Source organism: Magnolia sinica, chromosome 6 (assembly GCF_029962835.1).
Source record: "Magnolia sinica isolate HGM2019 chromosome 6, MsV1, whole genome shotgun sequence".
In the NCBI taxonomy this organism is placed as follows: Eukaryota; Viridiplantae; Streptophyta; class Magnoliopsida; order Magnoliales; family Magnoliaceae; genus Magnolia; species Magnolia sinica.
The window spans coordinates 104539471-104561213 of record NC_080578.1 but is presented as its reverse complement, the minus strand read 5'-3'; the positions used below and the strand labels follow the sequence as shown (position 1 = coordinate 104561213).

The 21743-nt window shown below is 41.9% G+C and overlaps 2 protein-coding genes across 3 annotated transcripts; one reads left to right on the top strand and one right to left on the bottom strand.

Annotated features, from left to right (window-relative positions):
- The first annotated feature begins 4929 nt into the window (after window positions 1–4929).
- On the top strand, window positions 4930–11510 carry LOC131249403 (protein LIFEGUARD 2-like). The gene is made up of 4 exons (XM_058250158.1): window positions 4930–5323; window positions 5423–5536; window positions 10519–10676; window positions 11171–11510. The coding sequence occupies exons 1-4, from the start codon at window positions 5071–5073 to the stop codon at window positions 11375–11377; spliced, it is 732 nt and encodes a 243-aa protein (XP_058106141.1). The 5' UTR covers window positions 4930–5070; the 3' UTR covers window positions 11378–11510.
- Window positions 11511–13397: 1887 nt separating this feature from the next.
- LOC131249401 (VAN3-binding protein-like) lies at window positions 13398–21424 on the bottom strand. Of its 2 annotated transcripts, none has more exons than XM_058250157.1 (7): window positions 20969–21424; window positions 20338–20460; window positions 16614–17055; window positions 14812–15015; window positions 14674–14723; window positions 13904–13961; window positions 13398–13771 (listed from the first exon to the last, which is right to left on the bottom strand). In XM_058250157.1, the coding sequence occupies exons 1-7, from the start codon at window positions 21278–21280 to the stop codon at window positions 13569–13571; spliced, it is 1392 nt and encodes a 463-aa protein (XP_058106140.1). In that variant the 5' UTR covers window positions 21281–21424; the 3' UTR covers window positions 13398–13568. The 2 variants fall into 2 exon arrangements, with proteins under 2 accessions (XP_058106140.1, XP_058106139.1); XM_058250156.1 differs by having other exon boundaries at window positions 20338–20463; window positions 20969–21423.
- Window positions 21425–21743: the final 319 nt, after the last annotated feature.

The window sequence follows — 21743 nt, the reverse complement described above, 5'->3', positions numbered from 1 at the left end:
AGGTCAAAAAATGTATCAATCAATTGGATTAATTCCTTTGGACCCAACCCTTAACATATTGTTCTCGATTCTCATAGGTTGTTGTGGGACCCACTTGATCAATTAAAAGTGTTTGACCACCTTAAAACAACCTATTAATGGTCGATTGTAAACTATATTATATGTATCATGAATTTATTGAACCAATTATCAAAGCTAGGAAGTTAACAAAATTGTCTAGATATCCGTCAATCGAATTGACAAAGCTATGAATCGAATCGACGGGACTTTTCGATATAATCGACTTCGATCGAATCAAACATACTTAGATCGAATAAAAAAAAAAATCGAATTTCACATAGTTTGGTTGCTGGACTATTTTCGACACCTTTAATTGAATCAAAGCTCGTATTGAAGAAAGTCATATTATGACATATTTAATCGAAAATTTGAGGATTTATTTACTTTAATGAGCATCCAAATTATGTTTGATAGATGGATCAAGACCAACCACTAATCACCTCTTAATTATTTTTAAGGGACAACTGTTGATCAACTTGATCCGAACCATCCATACACCATTTATAAACAATTATAATGATTAACATTGATTGATCAATTCGGCTCATCAGATGGTTAGATTAATAATCAAACTTGTTTGTCAGCATAATCTGATGTTCGGATTTTGATTGTCGATCCACATCAAATCGGATCTCAACCATCCAATGGTTCACCATAGGAAATTAGCGCATGATTCTTAGCCTAAGATTGTCTTAGATTGGTATAACCCATCCAATGGTCTATTCAACTTAAGACTTAGGGTTCTGATAAAATTAAAATTTTAAATAATAATAATAATAATAAAAACCTTAAGACTTAGGGTTCTGACAAATTTAAGTCTTAAATATTCAACGAGCAGTATGCATCTAACCATACATCTAATTTAGGTCATTTCTTCGATTGAGATTAGTTTTGGACTTAATTAGGTAAGTTGACGGGGTTGTTGGTTGAGTAGGCTGACCGGGTGAGTTGACTCAATGAGTTGACTTATCGAATTGATGCTCTAGGGTTTTGGGTTCCTAAGGTTTCGGATTAGGCTAATCGGATTGACTGAGTTAGCTGGGTTGGATGAGCTGATTTTAGAATTTTAGGATTGACTTTCTTAAGATTTAAACTTCTGAGTTTAGGGTTTATGATCAGAGTGTAATTGTCCACCTGCCTGTTCAAACTCTATCAGCTTATCAACATGGGGTGAAGTGTTTTCGAGATCATGCCCAACAATGACCTATTAGAATGGATGGACGGCATGGATTTATAACACACACAACAAGGTGGGCCCCACGGTCACGGCCTCACGGAAGTCGTGTTTGTTTTCCGGCCACACCGAATCCGCGTTCTCTTTCCCCGGATTCCTGTAATAATTCTCATGCATGGATAACGCTTGATACGCATACACTTGAGTAGTCATACACGTGGTGCAAACTTACTCAAATAACAGCTACTAAATCTTCAACTCAAACATGTCTAAGTCAATATCAGAATATTAGATTGCTAGAACGTTCCTAACATCTGATAGCGAACACTTGCTCATGGAAATAGAACCATTGGATAATTTCATTGTTAACCGTCCAATAAATGTCCACCAATATGATAGTCAGGTAACCGTATATGCGTAATTTTTCACTCAATGATATATCTACATGAAAAAAATCACATTTAAAGTTTAAATATTGACTTATTGTATATAATATATTCATTTTCCAGGGCCTGATTATCATCCACCGTGTTCTCCAGAGTATCAAAACTTTTACCTTACTTAGAAGCGAATCCAACGAGAAGAAGCGGTTTGCGTCGTACCCCCGCCCGAACGATTCCGTCCGTGCAGGGCTCTGTGAAGGCCATCATGATGTAATGGTTTTATCCACGCGGTCCATACATATTTACAGATATCATTTTAGTATTTAAAGCCAAAAACAATGCAGAATAACGCTTAAGTGGACCATAAAGTAGGGATTGAATACCCACCATTAAAATCTTCTTGGGATCTGTAGAAGTTTTGGATCAAGCTGATATTTTTTTTTTCATTCATTCAAGTCTACATGACCTTATGAATAGGTTGGATGGTTAAAAAACATCATGGTGGCCCATAGAAAGTTTCAACTGTTGGTGTCATTATCACCTCTTCTTCCTTTTGTGTGGTCCACTTTATCTGTGGACCTCCATAATTTCTCGGATTATAACTCAAAATAGTCTTATAAAAAGTATTAACGGTGTGGATAAAACATTTACATCATGGTGGGCCCCACAGATCCCTGCCCCCCCGGACCACGCAATCCGCTTCCGAAGAAACGAGAGAGGCGTAGAAGGGTACGTATGGAATCACCAGGGCCACAGGACGAGAGAAGCCTAGAAGCATCATTCGCGGTTGGAAATGATATGGTGCAGCACGAAGAACCGTAACATGGTAGAGCAATATCTATCTGTACAGGACACTTGGAAGTATAAATTATCAATCTTGTCCATCCATATATATCTATCTAGCCAGGATGGTTTATATATCAAAAATCAAACAGTTCGAAGATCTTTCAATCTGTTCTAAGGAAAATAAATTGACAGTTGAAATAGAAAAATATCAACCGTCGAATATGATGATCATGAGTGTAAAATTGACAAACAGATAGGATTTTCTCATGTTTTTAATTTTTAAAATAAGTAATCGGTCCTTTTCCCTTCATATGGGTGGACCCGATTGATGCATCACCTTACCACGTGTTCTATGAAGATTGCTCTACCATATTTCCGGTATTCCTCCTATACCGCATGATGTCCTTTGATGGTTTGTCCCGAACGCGAGAGCTCCCTGCGCCTGGACGTCATACACATGCGGAAATTCGAAGGCGACGCGCGGCAGTTCTCGCCACACGCGCGCGTAACTGACACGCGTCTAATGTCCAGTGCCATTCCTCAGGTTGGCCGAAAATCAGGCGGATCTGGTCATCAGGATGGCCACACGTCTAGATTAAATATAAAATGGATGGATCTGATTTATTGGGGAATGATCACATAGCACGTGCGATCTATGTGGTCCAGCAGGTGATGTCTGTGTAGAATCCAAACCGTAAATCTGATTGAACTCCTCATATCCACCGCACATGAAAAGAATCATAGCGATCCAAGATCAGTCCAATCCTCTACATGTTCGAGCAATGCACAATCACTCCTAATACATACGTATTGGCCCCATCTCACTTTGTTGGAATGACCCAAATATCACCTTTCTCTTCATTTTGGTGGGGCCCACCTGATGAACGGCATTGATGGCATGTAAACTATACGGTGGACCCCGCATTTCATTTCGAAGTTTATAGCTTCCCTACCCTACATCCCCCAATGTTTCCTTAGGTGTGGCCCAGCTGAGTTATCCACGTGTGGGGTTTCCAGATCGAATCCCAATGTGCGGAGCATCTACTGGACGGATTGGATTGCATTCCCACATTACGGTGGGCCGTAGGTAACTGTACCCTATGGTAATTACTTCTTTTTTTTTTTTCGAATATCCATTCCGGGCTAAGCACGTTCTCGCTTCCACTGGTGGGACCCACCTGATCCTTGTTCCACAGTGGGCCCCACATGGCTACGTGAATATCCCCACTAATTATCCACGCGCGAAGATCTCCCTAAGCTTTTACTTTGTCCACCTGTCAGCACCTTTTCTCTCCCACGAACCTTTTGCAGTAGTTGGTACGGTTCCTAAAACACCTCAAGCGGTTAAGCAGCAAGGCTCGCCACATAGAAACTCGCTCATCTATTCGCTCCTTTCACCGTGATCTAGACCGTTCATCTAGATAGACCCATCTCTTATATCCTAATTACTGAAATTTCAACTGATCATTCGTATTCTCACTATCAAAATGAAGATGATTTCAGAAATGCTAGTCTAACAATTATTTCAAAATCTCTTATCCATGTACTGTGAAATCTATGATGAGCTATATTTTTCCCATGGTCCATCTACATTGGAAAGATGCAAATCAACGGTCTGGATCATGATTTAGTCTAGCAAGAAGTAGCGACCAGATTGCGCAAACCCCCCTTAGAAAATCCTTTTAACTTGAAGGCTCTCGAACTTTTTCTAATCCTTTGGAAAGTTACAAAGGCTCCCTTAGAAGATCCTCCGTCTTAAAGGCTCCCTTACTTTTTCCCGTGACCCATCTACATTGGAAAGATGCAAATCAATGGTCTAGATCATGATTTAGTCTAGCAAAAAGTAGTGATCAGATTGGACGAGCCTCCCTTAGAAAATCCTCTATCTTAAAGGCCATGCAACTTCCTCTAATCCTTTGGAAAGATGTAGAGGCTCCCTTAAAAAAACATCTATCTTAAAGGTTCCCTTACCTTTTTCCATGGCCCATCTACACTGGAAAGATGCAAATAAATGGTCTGAATTATGATTTAGTCTAGCAAAAAGTAGCGCCCAAGCCCTTAGAAAATCCTCTATCTTAACGGCTCTCGAACTTTCTTTAATCCTTTGGAAAGATGCAAAGGCTTCTTTCGAAAATCTCCTGTCTTAAAGGTTCCCTTACTTTTTCCCATAGCCATTTACACTGGAAAGATGCGAATCAACGATCTGGATCATGATTTAATTTATTAAAAAGTAGTGACCAAATTGTGTCAAGCCTCCCTAAGAAAATCCTCTATCTTAAAGGCTCTCGAACTTTCTCTAATCCTTTGGAAAGATGCAAAGGCTTCCTTAGAAAATCATCCATCTTAAGGGCTCCCTTACTTTTTCCCATGGCCCATCTACATTGGAAAGATGCAAATCAACGGTCCAGATCATGATTTAGTCTAGCAAAAAGTAGCGATCAGATTGCGCGAGCCTCCATTAGAAAATCCTCTGTCTTAAAGGCTCTCGAACTTTCTCTAACCCTTTTTATCTCTGCTTCCAAACGTCCGTCTTCTTCACTCGAATTCAATTCTCTGCGACGAACGAATCCAGCATTTTTCTCGCCATTTTCTTCCTTCTTGAATTCTCATTTCCTTCCCTGCTCGCGTGTCTACGCTTTCTCTGTACTCTGCTCTGATCCAGAAACGATGTGGGTCCCAGCGTACGGCAAGACCGGCGACGTCGAGACCGGTGCTCGGCCACTCTATCCGTTGATGCTCGAGAACCCAGAGCTGCGGTGGGCCTTCATTAGGAAGATATACTCCATCCTCACCATCCAGATGCTGCTGACCATTGCCGTTGCTACAACAGTCGTCACCGTCCGCCCTATCTCCCACTTCTTCGTCTCGTCGGGGGTGGGGCTGGGCCTCTACATCTTCATCATCATCCTGCCGTTCATTGGTAATCTTCTCTCTCTCTCTCTCTCTCTCTCTCTCTCTCTCTCTCTTCATTCGATTCTGTTGTGTGATTCTTCATCTTGTTCTTGTTCTTCTTTGGCAGTTATCTGTCCTCTGTATTACTATTATCAATGGCATCCTGTGAACTTCCTTCTCCTTGGTGTGTTTACGGTGTCTCTCAGCTTCGCCGTCGGGCTGACGTGCGCATTCACCAGTGGTATGTGATTGAAACCCTAATCTTGTCTTTTCTTTTTTTCCTTTTTAATGGTATTATGGATAGATGGAAGTAAACGAAAAACCCTAACCCTAGCTATATATTGGAAAAAATAATCTGGTATATCTGATTTTGGGGGGTTTGTTGAGTGAAAGAATGATTGAATTTTGGAATTGAATTGAAATTCTGCAATTTGTGGGTTTTTAATGTGTTTGGTTGGTCGCTGCATGAGTGTCGTTGAGCGGAATCAATTGAGTTGTGGAATTGAAATTCTGTGATTCGGGGATTGTAATGTGTTTGGTTGGTTGTTGCAAGAGTGCGGTTGGGTGGAATCGTGGATTGGAAATATTGGTTTTGGTGTCGCATCCTCAATGGTTATATGGCTGGCATTAGTTGCACCGAACCATTTCCCAAGTTTATAATGATTGGGGTGTGGTTTGGTGACTGGCTTGGGATGAGTCATGGGACCTCGTCTTTTGAAGCGTGCCCTGGAATCTTCTCATAGAAGGCGAACTCAGTATCAGACCCCATGAGAGTGTAGTTGGGTGGAATCATGGATTAAAAACAGTTGTTTTGGTATCATATCCATGATGGCAATGCAACTAGCTTTAGTCACACCAACCTGTTTGTTTGTTTTAGATGCATTCATTTTATAGGTCACAGTTTGGAGGTTGGGAATGACAACATTTAGTACCTGTCTGGACACATTATCAAAACCACTGTTCGTAGATGAAACCCCCATTTCGATCTAAAACGATGGTTTTGTGCCCATTTGGAAACCCACCTGCAATCATCGTTTTCAAGTCAACAGATAAAATAGGCGCTGAAATGCCCACTCGCTGAAAACCGATTGGATTGGCTTTTGGTGTGTTGATGAAAGCCCCACTTTTGTGGAAGTTGCGTTACTTGTGTCCAAACAGGTCCTTGTTGGAGTTTCGAGGGTCCAAATCATGCAAGCTAACTAAGAGTTGTAGTTGCATTAGGCTTTGATATGAACGACTTACTAGATTTCCTGAGCATATCCAATTGACTTATTATTTCAAGTTTTTGTGGGGGCTACAACACTTAGTTTAAGTTTGCTTTTAAGTCAAAATGTTTTAATTCTTGAATTTGGAAAACTGATAAATTCTTTTTTTATAGGTAAGTGGGAAATCTTGGCTCAAACACGAGACGTCAATGTTGAAATGCACCCTGTTTACCATTGAGCTATGGGCTTGAACCCTACTTTGAAAACCAATGCATGCTTGATAGAAAACAAATTCATGTAAAGGGGAGTTAGTTGATACTCCCGCAGAGGTGATGGTTGATACCCAGGCACTCAAATCGTAGATGTGGCATTCACTAACCTGAATTAAACCGTCCAAATTTCGGACCTACCATGGATGGATCATTGCTCAAAACTGGATCAATTGAGCAATTGTAAAATCTAGCCAACAGAAGTTTGCTTGTCAAATTAGGACTGACTATTTTTTTCATTCCAATCGTCCATTACTAGTCCATGTACTGACCACCAAGATTTTTTATTTTTTTTAATTTTTTTTAAAACTTTAATTTTTTTTATTATTATTATTTTTTTCTTTTTGTAGCATGGAATCTTAAACAGAAGTGTTACTAAATAGCACTTGAGCACTTAGTTTATAAACTAATTTAAGGCTACAAAACTTGTTATCAAGAAAAGAAACAATTCTAAAATAACCTGATTAGTTCCCTTTCCTTAATTATTGAATGAAGAACAAGCACTGAAACGGTCGAAACCTGTTACTAAAACAGTCCTTAACTTGAACTGATGACGTCCCAAATTTGGGACTTTTGAAACCTCTCTTGACTCTATCTATTAATGAATCATAAATCCCTAAAACTTCTCATAAATAGAAAGGATGATTTCCTTATCCTCCACAAACTGAGCCTTTTTGGCCCATTATTGACATCAGCATCACCTGATGATAATATTATTGGTCAGCTCCTGAATTTCCTGCCCGTGCTCTTTTCTCTATCATCTTTGGCTTGATTTGTGGGGGGGTTTTTTTTTTTTTTTTCCTTCTCTTGGGTACTGTTATTCCGTCCATTGGTCACATTATGCAGCAATGGAAATTTGTTTGTCGTTGTTAATGAGCCTAGGAATGCTAAACCATCTGTTGGATTGGGTATGCGCTGTGTGTATCCTCTTATATGGTAGAGGTAAATTCTTGATGTTGAGAAATCCTTAGACGTCTGTTTGCTGACTCTGGTATACTCTATCTGCATCATTCTCGGAGATTGTCTCCCAAAGAGTGGTCTCATCCACCTTTACCCGGATCCCAGGTTGCTTCCAAATTCCAATACATGGTATGGGGACCGGTACGTAATATAATAGTTTAAAATACAAAAAAAATCGATTTGGCTTGATACCCAGTCGAGTTGAATCGACTTGAAAACTCTGGCTGTTTTCTCGTCATATTTAAAACCCAAGTTTTTTCAGTATTAATCAATGTATTTAAAATATACGTTTAATATTAAAAAAAATGTTGGGAAGAGTTTTATCTAGTTTTAAAAGGTTTTCATCTAGTTCTGCCATTTTTATTTTTTTTTTGGAGTTGAGTCAAGTGCTTCTTGAGTTTACATGGAGTTGTGACCACGGTTTTTCTTGGGTCTTGGTGAAATCTGGTCAAGTCGTGTCAACTCAGGCAAGTTGAATTGAGTATTTTTTTTCTCCAAGTTTTGAAACTAGTCTGCATCGATATTTCTGAGTTTTTAGAACTGTGTGGGATACTACCTCCAATAACACTTGGGGTAGGATCAAGTGGGTCCCTTCAGTCCATACTAGGTATGTGCAGTAGTAATTTTACACGGATATTGTAATTGATAAGTGTTTTGGGTCCCTCCAGTGCATATGCTGGGTATGTGCAATGGTAATTTTACATTGATATTGTAATTGATAAGTGTACCGGGTTCCTCCAGTACATTAGTATTGTAGTTTATAGATGAAATGATGAATGCTACTAGTCATCATATTATATGCATGCAATTGCATAAACACGGTATAAATCTCTACATTTGAATTCTAATTTTACATTAGTTTAAGCAACACTAGGATTAGAGAACCCTAACTTCATGAATGGCCCATAATTCGGATCATGTGCTTTGGTATGGAAAATGCAGGGGAGCTGGTGATTTGTGTAAGCATCGGTCTCACCTTGACTCTCAATCTTTGTATTGCCTTATGGGTAATTGATGAGATCCACGGTGCTCATATTTAAATGGCTGTAGCTAAATAAAGATGAATCTTTGAGCTTGGCAATTTATCTTTACTATATATACCACGAGATGTTAGTCATCAAGAGAAGTAAACAAAAGGATACCTGATGCCCTGCCCTTCAACTGAGGGTATTTATTTCACATTTTATTTCATGAGAGTGGCCCACACCCTCCTCTCCCCTCTATGAAGTCTGTCCAATAAAAACCACATGGGTCCCACCATGATGTCTTTGTGACATCTGTTATCCATCAGTAGCAGCACCTTATTCTAGGATGGGAGAACAAAACTGAGGTGTATCTAAAACTCAAGTGGGGCAGATGGTATATCTCATGGTGTGCCGTTACAGCCGTTACGGGGCCTAAAGGCTGTTACATAAAGGAAACGGTGGCTACCATCACACGTTACGGGGTTGTAAAGGCCGTAACGGGAAAAATGACTTGTAAAGGCCGTTACAGCCCCCGTAACAGTCTGTTAACGGCCGTTACAGACCGTATTGTAAAGGTAACAGTAGTCGCTGTTACGGCTACCGTTATCGTTCTGAATACCTTGTCACTAGATCTAAAACTCAAGTGGGGCAGAACACTCTAAACAGTTAGATTGGATGCTTACCATTTGAAACTGCTTCAGTGGTTCTCTCTTTCTCAGCTTGCAGCCTGCAACCAACCGCTCTGCCACACCCTACCCTCTGATCTCTCTTCCTTGCTCTCTCTATGTGCATCGCACATGCCACACCCTAGTTGAAGTAAAAGCAGTTTGTCTGATATTTCCAAGGTTCTGCTTGGTCAATTGATGCCTGATTGTGTGATTGCCATTTCTTTAGAGAAGTATGCCTTTCCAACTGTCTATCACTTGAACATATTTTTTTTTTTTGGTTTAGACTTTGTAAAGAATTTTATGAATTAAACAATCTCATGCCCAATCCAGAATGGGACCAAGCTTTCAAAAAAGGACAATTAAAAACTCTGAATGGGTCATTCGTGATTAATTGAATTTCTTCTGATTCTCCCTCTTCGCTTAAACATTTGATATAAGTGATTCTTGACTCGTTTGAAATTTTGCAATTTTTTAAAGAAAGAGGATGTGATCCTTGACTTGAGGATGTGCCCAGTATGCTCTTTTCATTTTGTTAAATTGGAAACACAGTTCAGTGATCCAGACTATACTTTCTACCTTTACAGTCTGTGGTGAATCAAGGCATTAGGCAACGGTAACTATAACTATACCGACCGGCTGTATGACATTATAATATGGGCCTTGCAGCCCTGTAATGATGGGAATTTCTTTTGAAGGGAAAAAAAAATAGTATCGGCCTGTAACGGCTGTTACAGGCATGTTACTCCCACCACCCAGATCGGGCATTACATACAGCCCTGTTACACAATTGGGTCTCACCATTACTGTTATGTAACAATCATCATGACTGTTACGCAGCTGTTTTCTAATACCTTGCTGCAAATGGACAGCTAGGAATGGAAGAGCCTGTGCATTCATTTTATTTTATTTTTTTGAAAGCCCAGTCCACATAGGACCAGTTCCAGTTTGGAGATTTTGGGGCATGGACTCATCTTCATTGGGTTGAATAGCCCAATGATCTGGTGTATCCTCGTGTGGAGGATAGTATAATTCCTCAATTGTCATATGAGTCTGAAACATGTGATCTTGGCTCCTGGTTTGGGTCTGCATTATTCTATTCAATGTTCTTTGTGACCTTGAGATCTGATTAAAATTGAATTGTTTTCACTGCAAACAGGGAAGGTTATTTTAGAATCTGTTATTTTAACGACTGCGGTGGTCGTGAGTCTCACGCTCTACACATTCTGGGCTGCTAGGAGAGGCCATGATTTCAACTTCCTTGGACCATTCTTGTTTTCCGCCATAATAGTGCTGGTGGTGTTCTCCCTCATCCAGGTATGTGACATCTTCACCTCATGAAACCCCATCTGTCATTGGTGTTAGGTATGGCTACAACAAGGCTGCATGGTCCATGAGCTACGATCTGAGCATGGTTAAAAGACTTGGTGATGACTCGTAATGACTTTCCCTGGTGGGGGTGATCATCTGGGTGACCCATCGTGTCGAACTGGATCAGTTCCAACTGAGTCCGAGTTGATTTGTCGGAGTCTTAAAACCATAGTTCTGAGTCCATGACCCCATGTCCAAACCCAGAACAAGAATCAAGGAGATGGGTGATGCCCCACTCAGCCCAACAGTCCTAAATAATTCAGGCTGGGGAAAAGCAGCTTAGGGCAGCAGACCAAAGTGAGCCCGGGTCTGTGGTGGGCTTGGGCCAGGCTAGCCGAAGAGGAACTGTGGTTCTTAGTTCCTAAACCTTTTGAATCTTGTGGGAGTATTGTATTCTTGTACTGAATCAAGGCGTGTCATTCCCAATTCTGATATTGCAGATGCTGTTCCCAATGGGTAAACTAACAATGATGATATATGGTGGCTTGGCGGCAATTGTATTCTCTGGGTACATCATATATGACACGGACAACCTGATAAAGCGCTACTCGTATGATGAGTATATATGGGCCGCCGTATCTTTGTATCTCGACATCATTAACCTTTTCCTGTCACTCCTCACACTCTTCAGAGCAGCTGATAGTTGAAAGGTGTTCCGGCCCATCAATGGCCATCACAACAATGACCATGTAAAAGGTGTTAGTTCCTGTAACCGATCCGTAATGTTCAATCTTGCTTTCAGTTCTCAACGAATTGAATATATGCTTGGCTTTCTTTCAATGTCATTGAGCCTCCCCCTCCCGAATGCTTTGATTCCTTCTGCTGTTTGTATTTTGCCTTCTTTTCCTTGATGAAGGCCCGTTGTAGGATCCTTGTCCCGTGGAAATCGGCAACATGCTGTGTCTCAGTTCGGACAAATGGTCCCAGAGTTCAGTGATCCAGACCGTTGTTGTGGATGGGAGGGACCCCATGCCTCGAAAATCTCTAGCATTTGGGAGGCGACCGGTGTCAGTGATTTTTGAGCAGGCCCTCCCTTGAGAGAGGGTGGGCCATTCGTTTGACAGGAATCCTCTACCGCACCTGCTATAAGCAGTACTTTCAACACCCAAGTTCTGTGATGTAGACGTCTACATTTTCATCTTAATCATCCGGATGGAAAACTAAGGTGGGCCGTCCCTGATCATGTTCACCGTGATCATTTCAATGCCAATGGCAAACCTAGGTGGGCCACATCACGGAGAATAGCCCATACAGTGTCAATTACAGTAGTTTCAGATCAGGCTGATTTTTGGATTGTCCCTTCATATCACGGGCATACCCCCACCTAATGAATAGACACCATGTTAGGCATCACATCCCATTGTTCTTTACCGTGCTTCTCTACAACAGGGAGGGGATTATGGTCCTTTGATGTTAAAACAGAAGATTGGGCTTGAAAACAATCAATTCTTACACGAGGATTGCTCTAGTGCTCTCAGAGCGCATCCATATTCAAGGCTGTTTTGATTGAATGGTTATGTTGTTTTCATGGTAGCCCATAAATCGTGCGGCTGCACCTAATGAAACGGTCGTAAGATCTCAATGGATCAAACCATGCAAGTTTTATCAAAATGCAATTACGAGCACTATTAACTTATACAGCTTTCAGAGCAATTGAAGCAATGAGCATTCCCTTTCGTTTTTTTTTTAACTTTTCACGCACACACTCACGCCCTTGTGGGATTTCACTACCCGTTGACCTACCTTGACCCGGTGTTGAAACTCTTGCGAGTCTACCAGGAGTAGCTTCCTCTGCAAAGAGACCAATACACAAATGATGGGGGCTCAGATTTAGAACATGCTTGGTTTTCACTGTGGACAGTAAACGATCGGATTGTTGGGTTTCTTTCATTTTTTATTTTTTCTGGTAAGAGAAGGCAGGGGGGCAATTCAATTGAAGTAATGTTGAAGCCATAATAGATGGTAAACATCGCAGGGCCCATTATTGGGGTGTTGCAATCTGGTTTTGGCCATTACCATTTATAATGGCCATGGGGAACATACATGGATCTACGCCACTCCGGATACTTGGATTTTTTTGACTCATCAAAATCCAATTCAGGCAGCAGCAGCTGCAGCTGAGTCACAACTCGTGAGTTTGTTCATAAGGTCAGACGAGTCATTAACCCACATGACCCAATTGAAAATCCTTGGCCTGCTCTTGACTCAGCTGCTTTGATGGGGTCTTCACTCCTTACGGGGCCACGTACTGCGGTTTACCCAAGATTGCAGATCATGTAAGAGTCTAGTGGGCCTTTGTTAGATGGACTGCTGCAGTCCTTTCTCTTCTTCCTCGGCCACCTGTTGGTGCAAGTCCATGCATGCAATGTGTAGCTCCCTATATCAACACTTCATATCATTGAATTATGGGGCCCCACCTTCACCAATCTAACGGCTGAATGGAATGTACTAAAAGGTGTTACTAAAAGGTGTTACTGAATTATGGGCCCCCACCTTCACCAATCTAACAAGCTGAATGGAACTTACTAAAAGGTCTAATTACAGTGTAACCCTCAATATTCCCTCTTTTCCCCACTGTTTCCTCTTTCTTTTCATACTCCCAACTCTCTTCAAACACAGCTCAAAAGGTGGTGTGCTGAAACGTGTTCTACAAAAATTCCTGTGCACTTCAGAAACCAAAAAAATCCATTAAAGAACCCTTTGATGATTATACTACTATTTTACAGGAGAGGCGGGGTCCGCCTCAGAGATTACCAACGGGCAAACATATTCTTGCTAAGCTCTGATCTCAGGTGGGCCATCTGATGTTACAAACCTGCCCCTACGGTAACAGGTTTTTCAAAGCTTCCTCTCATTGACAATGCTTAGGAGCCTAGACACACCTTGTGTCCATATCTCATACTCTCTCTGGCTCCGGCACTCGAATTCTATGACCCCACGTGCCACCGTCCTCAGCCCAAAGTAACGCCGCTTCTCTCCTCCTTCCAACAAGTGCCGGCCCGGCCATGCCGGTATCTCCTTGCAAACTTCCAAAACTACACCTGAAAACAACCACACTTGCCACTTTTAACTTTCACAAATGCCAAGGAGAAAAGAAAAGGGAAAAGAGAAAAGAAACCTTGTTGGGCTATTATCAGTGAAAGTAGAGAGGGAGGTCAAAAGTTTCGACTCACTCTTTTTCTTTTTGGTGATGGTTCCTGCAACATGTCTGCTCTTCATCTTCACCATTACCTGCATTAGATGACAGAATCCAAATAAATTCACCATCGTTAAGTTCATGTTAGCGTTTGGATGCACCATCATAATGAATCTCAATTCACAATAAAGTGAGGTGACTAACTAAATTGCAATTGCATCACAAAATTTCATATGGATGATACACAGGAGTAAAGAAATTTCATATACGGCATACACGAGTAATTCAAACTAAACCACCCAGATTACGTGTACTGGTCCAAGAAGTACATGGACATGCCATACATTGTGCCAGCATGGCACTTTGGTGCTTGGATCCAATCCATGATCCATCCATCAGGTTGTTCTGACGTCATACATGCTTTCCCAAAAATAAATCTGGTCCAATCAGCATGTGTGGGCTTCTCAAAGCTCTTAAGATGTATTGTGAACCAAGAGTTCAGCTCAATTGATTATCTGATTATCAGAATAGTGGAAATTTATTGGATAATTGAAAAAAGAAAATTATCTAATGGTCATGTTTCCAAAAAAAACAAAAAAAAAAAGCAAGTGTCCACAAATCAGAGATTGGTGTAGAAACAATCTGATCTTTGGACTGGAACTTCACTACAGTTAAGTTCCACAATTTAGCCAGTTTGCTTTGAGCTAATGTATGCCACTTTTATCGTTTCTAAGTGCCTGCATATCAAGCATCATTCATAACCAGAGCATCAAATAATTCCCCTACTGTAATTGGTGTCACACGCACCTGCCCCAAACGGTTGATGTAAACAGAGACGATCTTCCAGTGAAGGGCACCTGCACATTCACACCAAAAGCAGAACTTATGGCAATTTTCTTTTTTCTCTTGCATGGAGAGATTTAGGCATTTACAGATTTCACTTACCTTTTCTAGTGCGCTTGAGAAGTTCACTGCCCCTTGCAAGGAGCTCTTGGCTACATACACCGAGGAAGTTTTCTTCTGGAACAAGTTCGCCGCTGTAACTACCATTGGGTGTGGTTCCCATGCCTTTTTCTACTGGAATAACTGCAGCGATGTTCCATACTTCCTTTAGCGCCCTTGCCTTGAGCGTGGCAGCCCCTCGAAGAGCTGCAGAAATAATCAACCAAGTTATCAGAATCAGGAAGATAGAGGCAGACAAAACAATAACAATCCAGACAAAACAATAACCAGCATTATGAAAAGGCTAAAATAATCCTCATTAACGAAGCTTCGATACTCTGGCCGAGTATGATGGATGCCATTCGTGATCTATCTTTAACTCATATTAAACTGTTCAGTTAGTAGACCCCAATTCAAATGCCATACTGAGGAAATTCCCCAATCAATTAATTGATACCCAATGGACACCAGACAGGAAACACCAGAACTGCCAGACAGTTTGAATTTAAAACAGGAATTTTGATAAACCAGAGGCTTAATCTTTCTATTAATATTCTTTTTATGTTTATAACTTGTAGTTGGACAGTTCAATTTTAGTTAAATAAGCGTATTCCACATGTACAAATGCAAGTGCCTGCATATCATCCATCATACAACTCGAGGGGGTTGGGTTGGGTCGGGTTTAAGGGTCAACCTGAGCCAACCCTAGGTGCCTAACCCAAACCAAACCTGAATTCCTCTACACTCAACCCTAATCCAACCAACCCAGCCAAATACTCGTGATTATTCCCAACCTGACCTAACACAAGCTGATTTCAATTCAGGTAGGTGTTTTCCAACCCAATGGACCTAAAAATAAACATGAACCCAAGTTGCAGCACTACACCATACTCTGCCAGAGTTGTCTTATATAAATGGGCCTTGCATTACATGAGATTTATTGAAGAAACTTCATCATCATCATCAAAGTCTTATGCCAACTAAATAGGGTTACTCTAATAAGAGTTACACAAATACATTACATTCCTAACAAGCCTATGACTAAGTGGATGGATGGATGATACATATCCGGGTAAGATCTTGTGTCATGTCAGCACGTGTGAGGCAAATAATAACTTTAATCACTCCTCGAGAATGTTTTGCTAGCATTTTTTTTTTCTTTTTTCCCAATACCAAGCAACCAAGCAACCTACTCTGTTACTTGTAAGTAGGGGAAAGAATAAAGAATAAATAAAGAGCAAGAGCAGCACAACATTCACACCACAAGGTCCAACCAGCACCATTTTTTTTTAATCTTTTTTCCTTGACACACGTCCTAGTCATTAAGGGTTATTTACATAATTGAATAACATGTTAGTGTGGTAGATGAATACACGGAGAAATTTCACACATGCACATGGCATACAAGAAATTCAATTTTTACTGGCTAGATTATGGGACTTATTTTATTTTATTTTTTTTAAGATACATCACAAATTAAATTACAATTGCTTGATAATATACTAGGTGATAGGAAAAAATCCCCACGCCTGTCACTCTTGGAGAACATACGAGCCATTCAACATATGGGACGCACCATAAAGACCACCTAGAGCGAAAATAAGACAAATCCACCCACAAGTGTACATGGCCATCAACTGTCTCCCTTTTGGACAGTGTAGCACTCCCAAGTTAGTGAGCCATCATGGATTTCACCCTAGACAGTCTTTATGGTGGTGCAGCTCACATTTTTCATGGCTTGGATGTTCTGCAGAAGTGATTGGTGGTTGGTTTTGCATGAATGGTTATAGGTTTAAGGTGATTACCTGTAGCTGCTGCTGCAGTGAGAGTCATAATATCTCCAGGCGTCCGTACATTAACAGCGGAGCTGACGACAGCTGCAAGGTGCTCTCGCTCAGCCCCCATCGCCTCTGCTGCTTCCACACACTGGGCTGCCACCAATGTTGCCGCTGAAGCCACAGCCATGTCCGTCGCCTTCGACATCTGGTCCTCCTTCCCAGAACCAGTTGATGATGATGAAGCTGCTGTTGCGGCCGCGATGGCAGCCACAGCTGCAGCTACTCCCGCAACCGACACAGCTGCATGGAGCTGGGCATTCTGGGCCCGGGATTCTTCCTTCTTCTTCTCTCTCCGGTCCTTCAACCACCTCCCGACTGTCTTTCCTCCCCCTCCACCAGCACCAGCTCCACCTACTCCAACTACTCCTCCCCGGAATTGGGCTTTTCCAGTGTTGCTCAAACGGCAAAACTGCAACACAGAAAAACAAATGTCAGAAATGCATTATAGAATGCCACACATGTCCACACCCATGGAAAGGACGGTTCTGATACATAGGTGGGCCACCACATTGGACAAATCATAGGATTGGAGATTGAGAAGCTGACTGTTCTCTGCCCATCTTAACTTGGAAATTTGAAGAAGAGATGGCTATAATTATCAATTCGGTGTACCATGAATTCAGCTGGGCCCACCGTATCCATACTCATAGAGCACTGAACCACCTGCATCAAATGCACCCAATCCTGCACCCTCACCAAACTACACAAACACATGTGACCATATGCAAAATGATATTAAACCATCCATCTGGCAAACCCACTTGGATGGACCACCTCTCAAATTTTGCACCTCTTCCTTCCTTTTGGGCCCACCTAATAACCATACTGGCCTGACTTCTGGTCCCCACCTAATAAACATTCTGGCCCACAACAAAAGCAGTGAGCCCTCCTTCAAATGAAAATGCTAGTAGACCATCCATGTAGCAAGCCCCAGTGGGATGGACCACTGCCCAAAAATTGCAGTCCGAAGACAATTATGACCCACCTCCAGGTCTGCAGAGACGTGCAGGATGGGGCACGCCCACACCCACCACCTCTATTGCCAGATCACACACCAAGGAAAATCAGGTTGCTTCCACCGAAAGTGGCACGTGGGGGATCCAGGACATTCATCAAGAGTCTTTCAGATGGCCCACACACTGTATGGATGATTGGTCACACTCCTTAAGTATTCCATTTCTCATGGACGAAGAACAGGGGCCGCCAGAACTACAGCATCCAGCACGTGCACAAGGGTGGGGCGCTTGAGTTGGGAGCGTGGAACGAGGCTGCAACTCGTGCATTCATATAGAGAAAACATGGCGATGCGGGCACGCTCTTCAACCAGCGACATGTTTCTCATAAAAGACTACACTACCCTCATCCCTGCGCAGGTGAGCCGCGGAACCATGTGACATGCGCTCCCAAGGACACATCCGGAAAATTCAACGAAAAGCTGTGGCTAAAAAGGTAATTAAAACAAGCAGAGGTTTCCTGATTTATCGTGTCAAAACAAAGCTTTCCAGGATTCCGTGCCCAATTAATCCTGCTTTCATCAAAACCAAAACCCACGAAAAAAAAGAGTTTTGATTAGGTACGGTGTCACCGTACCACACTCCAGGTTGCATCCTTTGAATGATCTGAACCGTTTAAGGTTCTCGTTAGTAATGGATCGAAGCTATGATCATATAATCATATGCTCCATTGATGATCCTGACCTTTGAATCTTGACGGGAAGACGAGCCATTTAAATATAACTTCTTTATAAACAATCACCAGTTCAACCAATGCTTCTTTTGATAGACGCCGTACTAGACGCCGTACAATAGAGTTTCGAATATGAACGGTTCAGATCATCATTTAAGGTACAATCACGGGTACCTATGAGCTATGCTGACTACCAAAACCCCAAGAAAATAGAACATGTTAAAAGGCACTAGCTGTTGGACTTGGGGATCCTATTGCAGTGATCCAAACCGTTGATACGACTGAGCTAACCATGATCTAAACGCCCCAAAAAAGAAAAAATAAATCTGAGATTGGAGTATTCTAATCCGTCGATCATAGAACGTTTCCTCTAACCGTTGCTTCGTAGGCCAATGACAGGACTATCCATTTTTTTAAAAAAATTTTTTTGGGTGTCACCATCCATAGTGATGCCATCATTTTAATGGTTCGGATCATTGCAAAATGACCCCAGATCCAACGGACACATTTGAATACCAAACAAAAAAGTCACAATTCGTCAGTATGTATTGTAGTAAATCCTAAAAAGGCACACCATAAGTTTGATATCTACACCCACCTCATTGATAGATACACCCACTTAGAAATAGTATTCAATGTTCGAGCCTTCAGTACATAAAAGTACGGCCATGGTTTCAGTGATCCACAACGTTGATGCGTCAGATCACTCCATGCACCCCAAAAAAAAAACTAGATTGTACGACATCTGACGGTGGGGCACAATATCAACGGCTCGGCCCAAAAAAAAACACTAGATTGTACGACATCTGACGGTGGGGCACAATATCAACGGCTCGGATCAGTGAACAGTGGGCCTCGCTTGTGGGAAAGGTAGTGTACAATCGCTCTACCCGAACATCGTAAAAACTAGGAAATCTTCTGAAATCAAAGAGCAGAAGGTCCACTCACCACCATAAGTGCGCGGCATCATTAACATTCCATAGCCTAGAATTCAACTGAGGTCCACTCACCATGTTGACCACACGTGTGCATCGGCTAACGTATGTTAGCTAAGCTACCGTTTATTTTGCCCACGAGCCTGTGGCCCACCTGATGAGTGGACTGGCCTGGTTTTTTAGCTAGCGTACGTACATGATGAGTGGCGCGGATCCTCCACACGTGTACCGTACAGGCCTTTTCAACTACTCGTCCAAGGCACTTTTCCCCATAAGGGGTAACGAGGGCATTTTCGTCCTTTTCATCAGGAGTCCGGGAAGCTGCTAACCAGCCTCTTACAAAATTTAGCCAGCTGGGCATGCAAGGAGTTATATCATACTCGGGCGGCGTATGACACTTGATACGCAGGCACTTGGAACTTGTAAACTTGGCATACATCTAATCAAATGAAACCGGTGAAATTGCTAAAGTCACTGCTGTGAAGTCACAGTCCAAGAATCAGATTGTTACACTGATCCTGACCTCTGCTTCTAGAACCACAGGATATTGTTCATTCTCAACCGTCCAATTAGTGTCCGCCAATCTGATTATCAGGTAAAGAATAAACGAAATTGGTTCCTGATACATCTAGACTGGTAACAATAATTTTGACAAGTAAATATGACGTGTACTCCACGTATGCAATTTCCAAGTGCAGGCGTATCACCTTGCCCACTCAGCCAGAGTAACATTTCCTCGCATGCCAAACCCCCCAGAATTAGAAAAATAGGCTCCAGAGCTCTCAAAATTACAAATTTCATGTCTGGACAGAAAAGGCGAGGCTTTCAGTACTGCATGAATGGATGTCATGGAAGAAGCTCTCTCTCTCTCTCTCTCGATTCCGTGCTGGAGCGTCTAAAATCAGAAAAGCTCCGAATCACCTTTTCGATCCTTTTCTACTTAAATAAGGACGGTCCATCACGCGTCCCATGACTCCGATCAGATCAGATGACAGCAAGAAAACAAACAAACAAAGAAAGAGAAGAAACCAGATAGAGAGAGAGAGAGAGAGAGAGAGAGAGAGAGAGACCTTAGAATCATCGATCTCAGAGGGAGAGACGGGAGGGCTGTCAGTCAGAGACCCGCAGCTCTGGCCACCGTTCAGTGGCCCACTGCTATGAGAGAGCCTTCCTGATGTACGTGGCGACACTTCCTGCTGCATTTTCCACCAAAAATGCAAAAAATAAAAAACAGAGATTTCCATTTTTCAGATTTCATATCTGAAAAAATCACCTTAAAATAGCCAAAGAAAGCCAAATAACAAAAGCAAAAAAGAGAAATTTCACGAAGGAAAACAAACAATGAATAGTAGAAATTTAAATTTAATAATTTTTAAAAAAAGAATGAAACCGGAAACAGAAATCCTAAAAATAAAACAGGATTGCTATAAAAAGAACATGATTTTTTAAGATCAAGTCAAGAAATCTATAGAAAAGACTAGGATCCAATTTCTAGAAGGAAAAAAAAAAAAAACGCCATGCTTTTTCAAAATCCCATTCACGTAAGCAAAAACAGAAAAAAAAAAATAAAATTGAAATTAGAAAAACAAGATTTGAAGAGGAGAGAACCTAATTTGAAAACCCTAAGCTGCTATGAAAACCCCAAGCTGCTGCTTGTTCTTCTTCAACTACTCGATTTTTATTTATTTTTACAGAACTTACCGACTGAGACATTATTCGTTCCATGACGAGCTGTGACGTGACGGAGGAAGCGAAGGAAAAGGGATTTCCAGCGACCATCCCCGCCTCCTCCGCCTCTCCCGCCACATCTTCCAGTATCGCTCCACCGCCACCGCTCGCCGTCTTCAGCAGCAGCGGCGGAGGGTGAGACGGAGCTAGCGCTTTCGAGACCTCGTGGGCGGAGACGCTCCAAGATCGTGAGAGGAACTCCATCGGCTCCATCGGAGTCTCCGGCGGACGAAAACCGGCGAGGGAGAGGGCGTCGCGCCGCCATGAATCGGCCAGCTCTTCCATTGCTGATGAGGTGTGCGCACGATAAGCGAGTGAGGGTGCGCACGATAAGATGCTTGGTTTCTAGAGAGAGTTTACGAGAAGGTGGTGCAGTTTAGCTTTTATAGAACGGAAGGAGAGACACAAAGCGGCTAAGTGTCAGATTTATAAAAGAAAATAAAAAATGAAAAAGAAAAGGAAGGATATATTCACTGTTACGCCCTTCTTCTGTACGCCCGTCTTGTGTAAATATGAAAATATCCTCCATCTAATATGGAATGACAAACATAACCCTGGCGTTTTGAGGAAGAAATATACGACCGGACCCGAGTGTTTGCACGGTGTGCGCAGGCTTTCAGTTTGGAGAAGTGGGACCCTTTTTAACTTAAATCTAGATCGTTTGTATGTCGTACCCAATCATGGATAGTCATTTCAAAAAAGCTAAATTCGATAGTAAAATCATAACCGTTTGTTTGTGGTCAAAGAA

Excerpts from the sequence above, each read along its gene's own strand:
- LOC131249401 (XM_058250156.1), bottom strand. The coding sequence starts at position 21,280 with ATGGAAGAGCTGGCCGATTCATGGCGGCGCGACGCCCTCTCCCTCGCC. Across the intron at positions 20,464-20,968 it reads AACGAATAATGTCTCAGTCG|CAGGAAGTGTCGCCACGTAC; the intron begins GTAAGTTCTGTA and ends TGGAAAATGCAG. Across the intron at positions 14,724-14,811 it reads TCTCAAGCGCACTAGAAAAG|GTGCCCTTCACTGGAAGATC; the intron begins GTAAGTGAAATC and ends GTGAATGTGCAG.
- LOC131249403 (XM_058250158.1), top strand. The coding sequence starts at position 5,071 with ATGTGGGTCCCAGCGTACGGCAAGACCGGCGACGTCGAGACCGGTGCT. Across the intron at positions 5,324-5,422 it reads CATCATCCTGCCGTTCATTG|TTATCTGTCCTCTGTATTAC; the intron begins GTAATCTTCTCT and ends CTTCTTTGGCAG. Across the intron at positions 10,677-11,170 it reads TGGTGTTCTCCCTCATCCAG|ATGCTGTTCCCAATGGGTAA; the intron begins GTATGTGACATC and ends CTGATATTGCAG.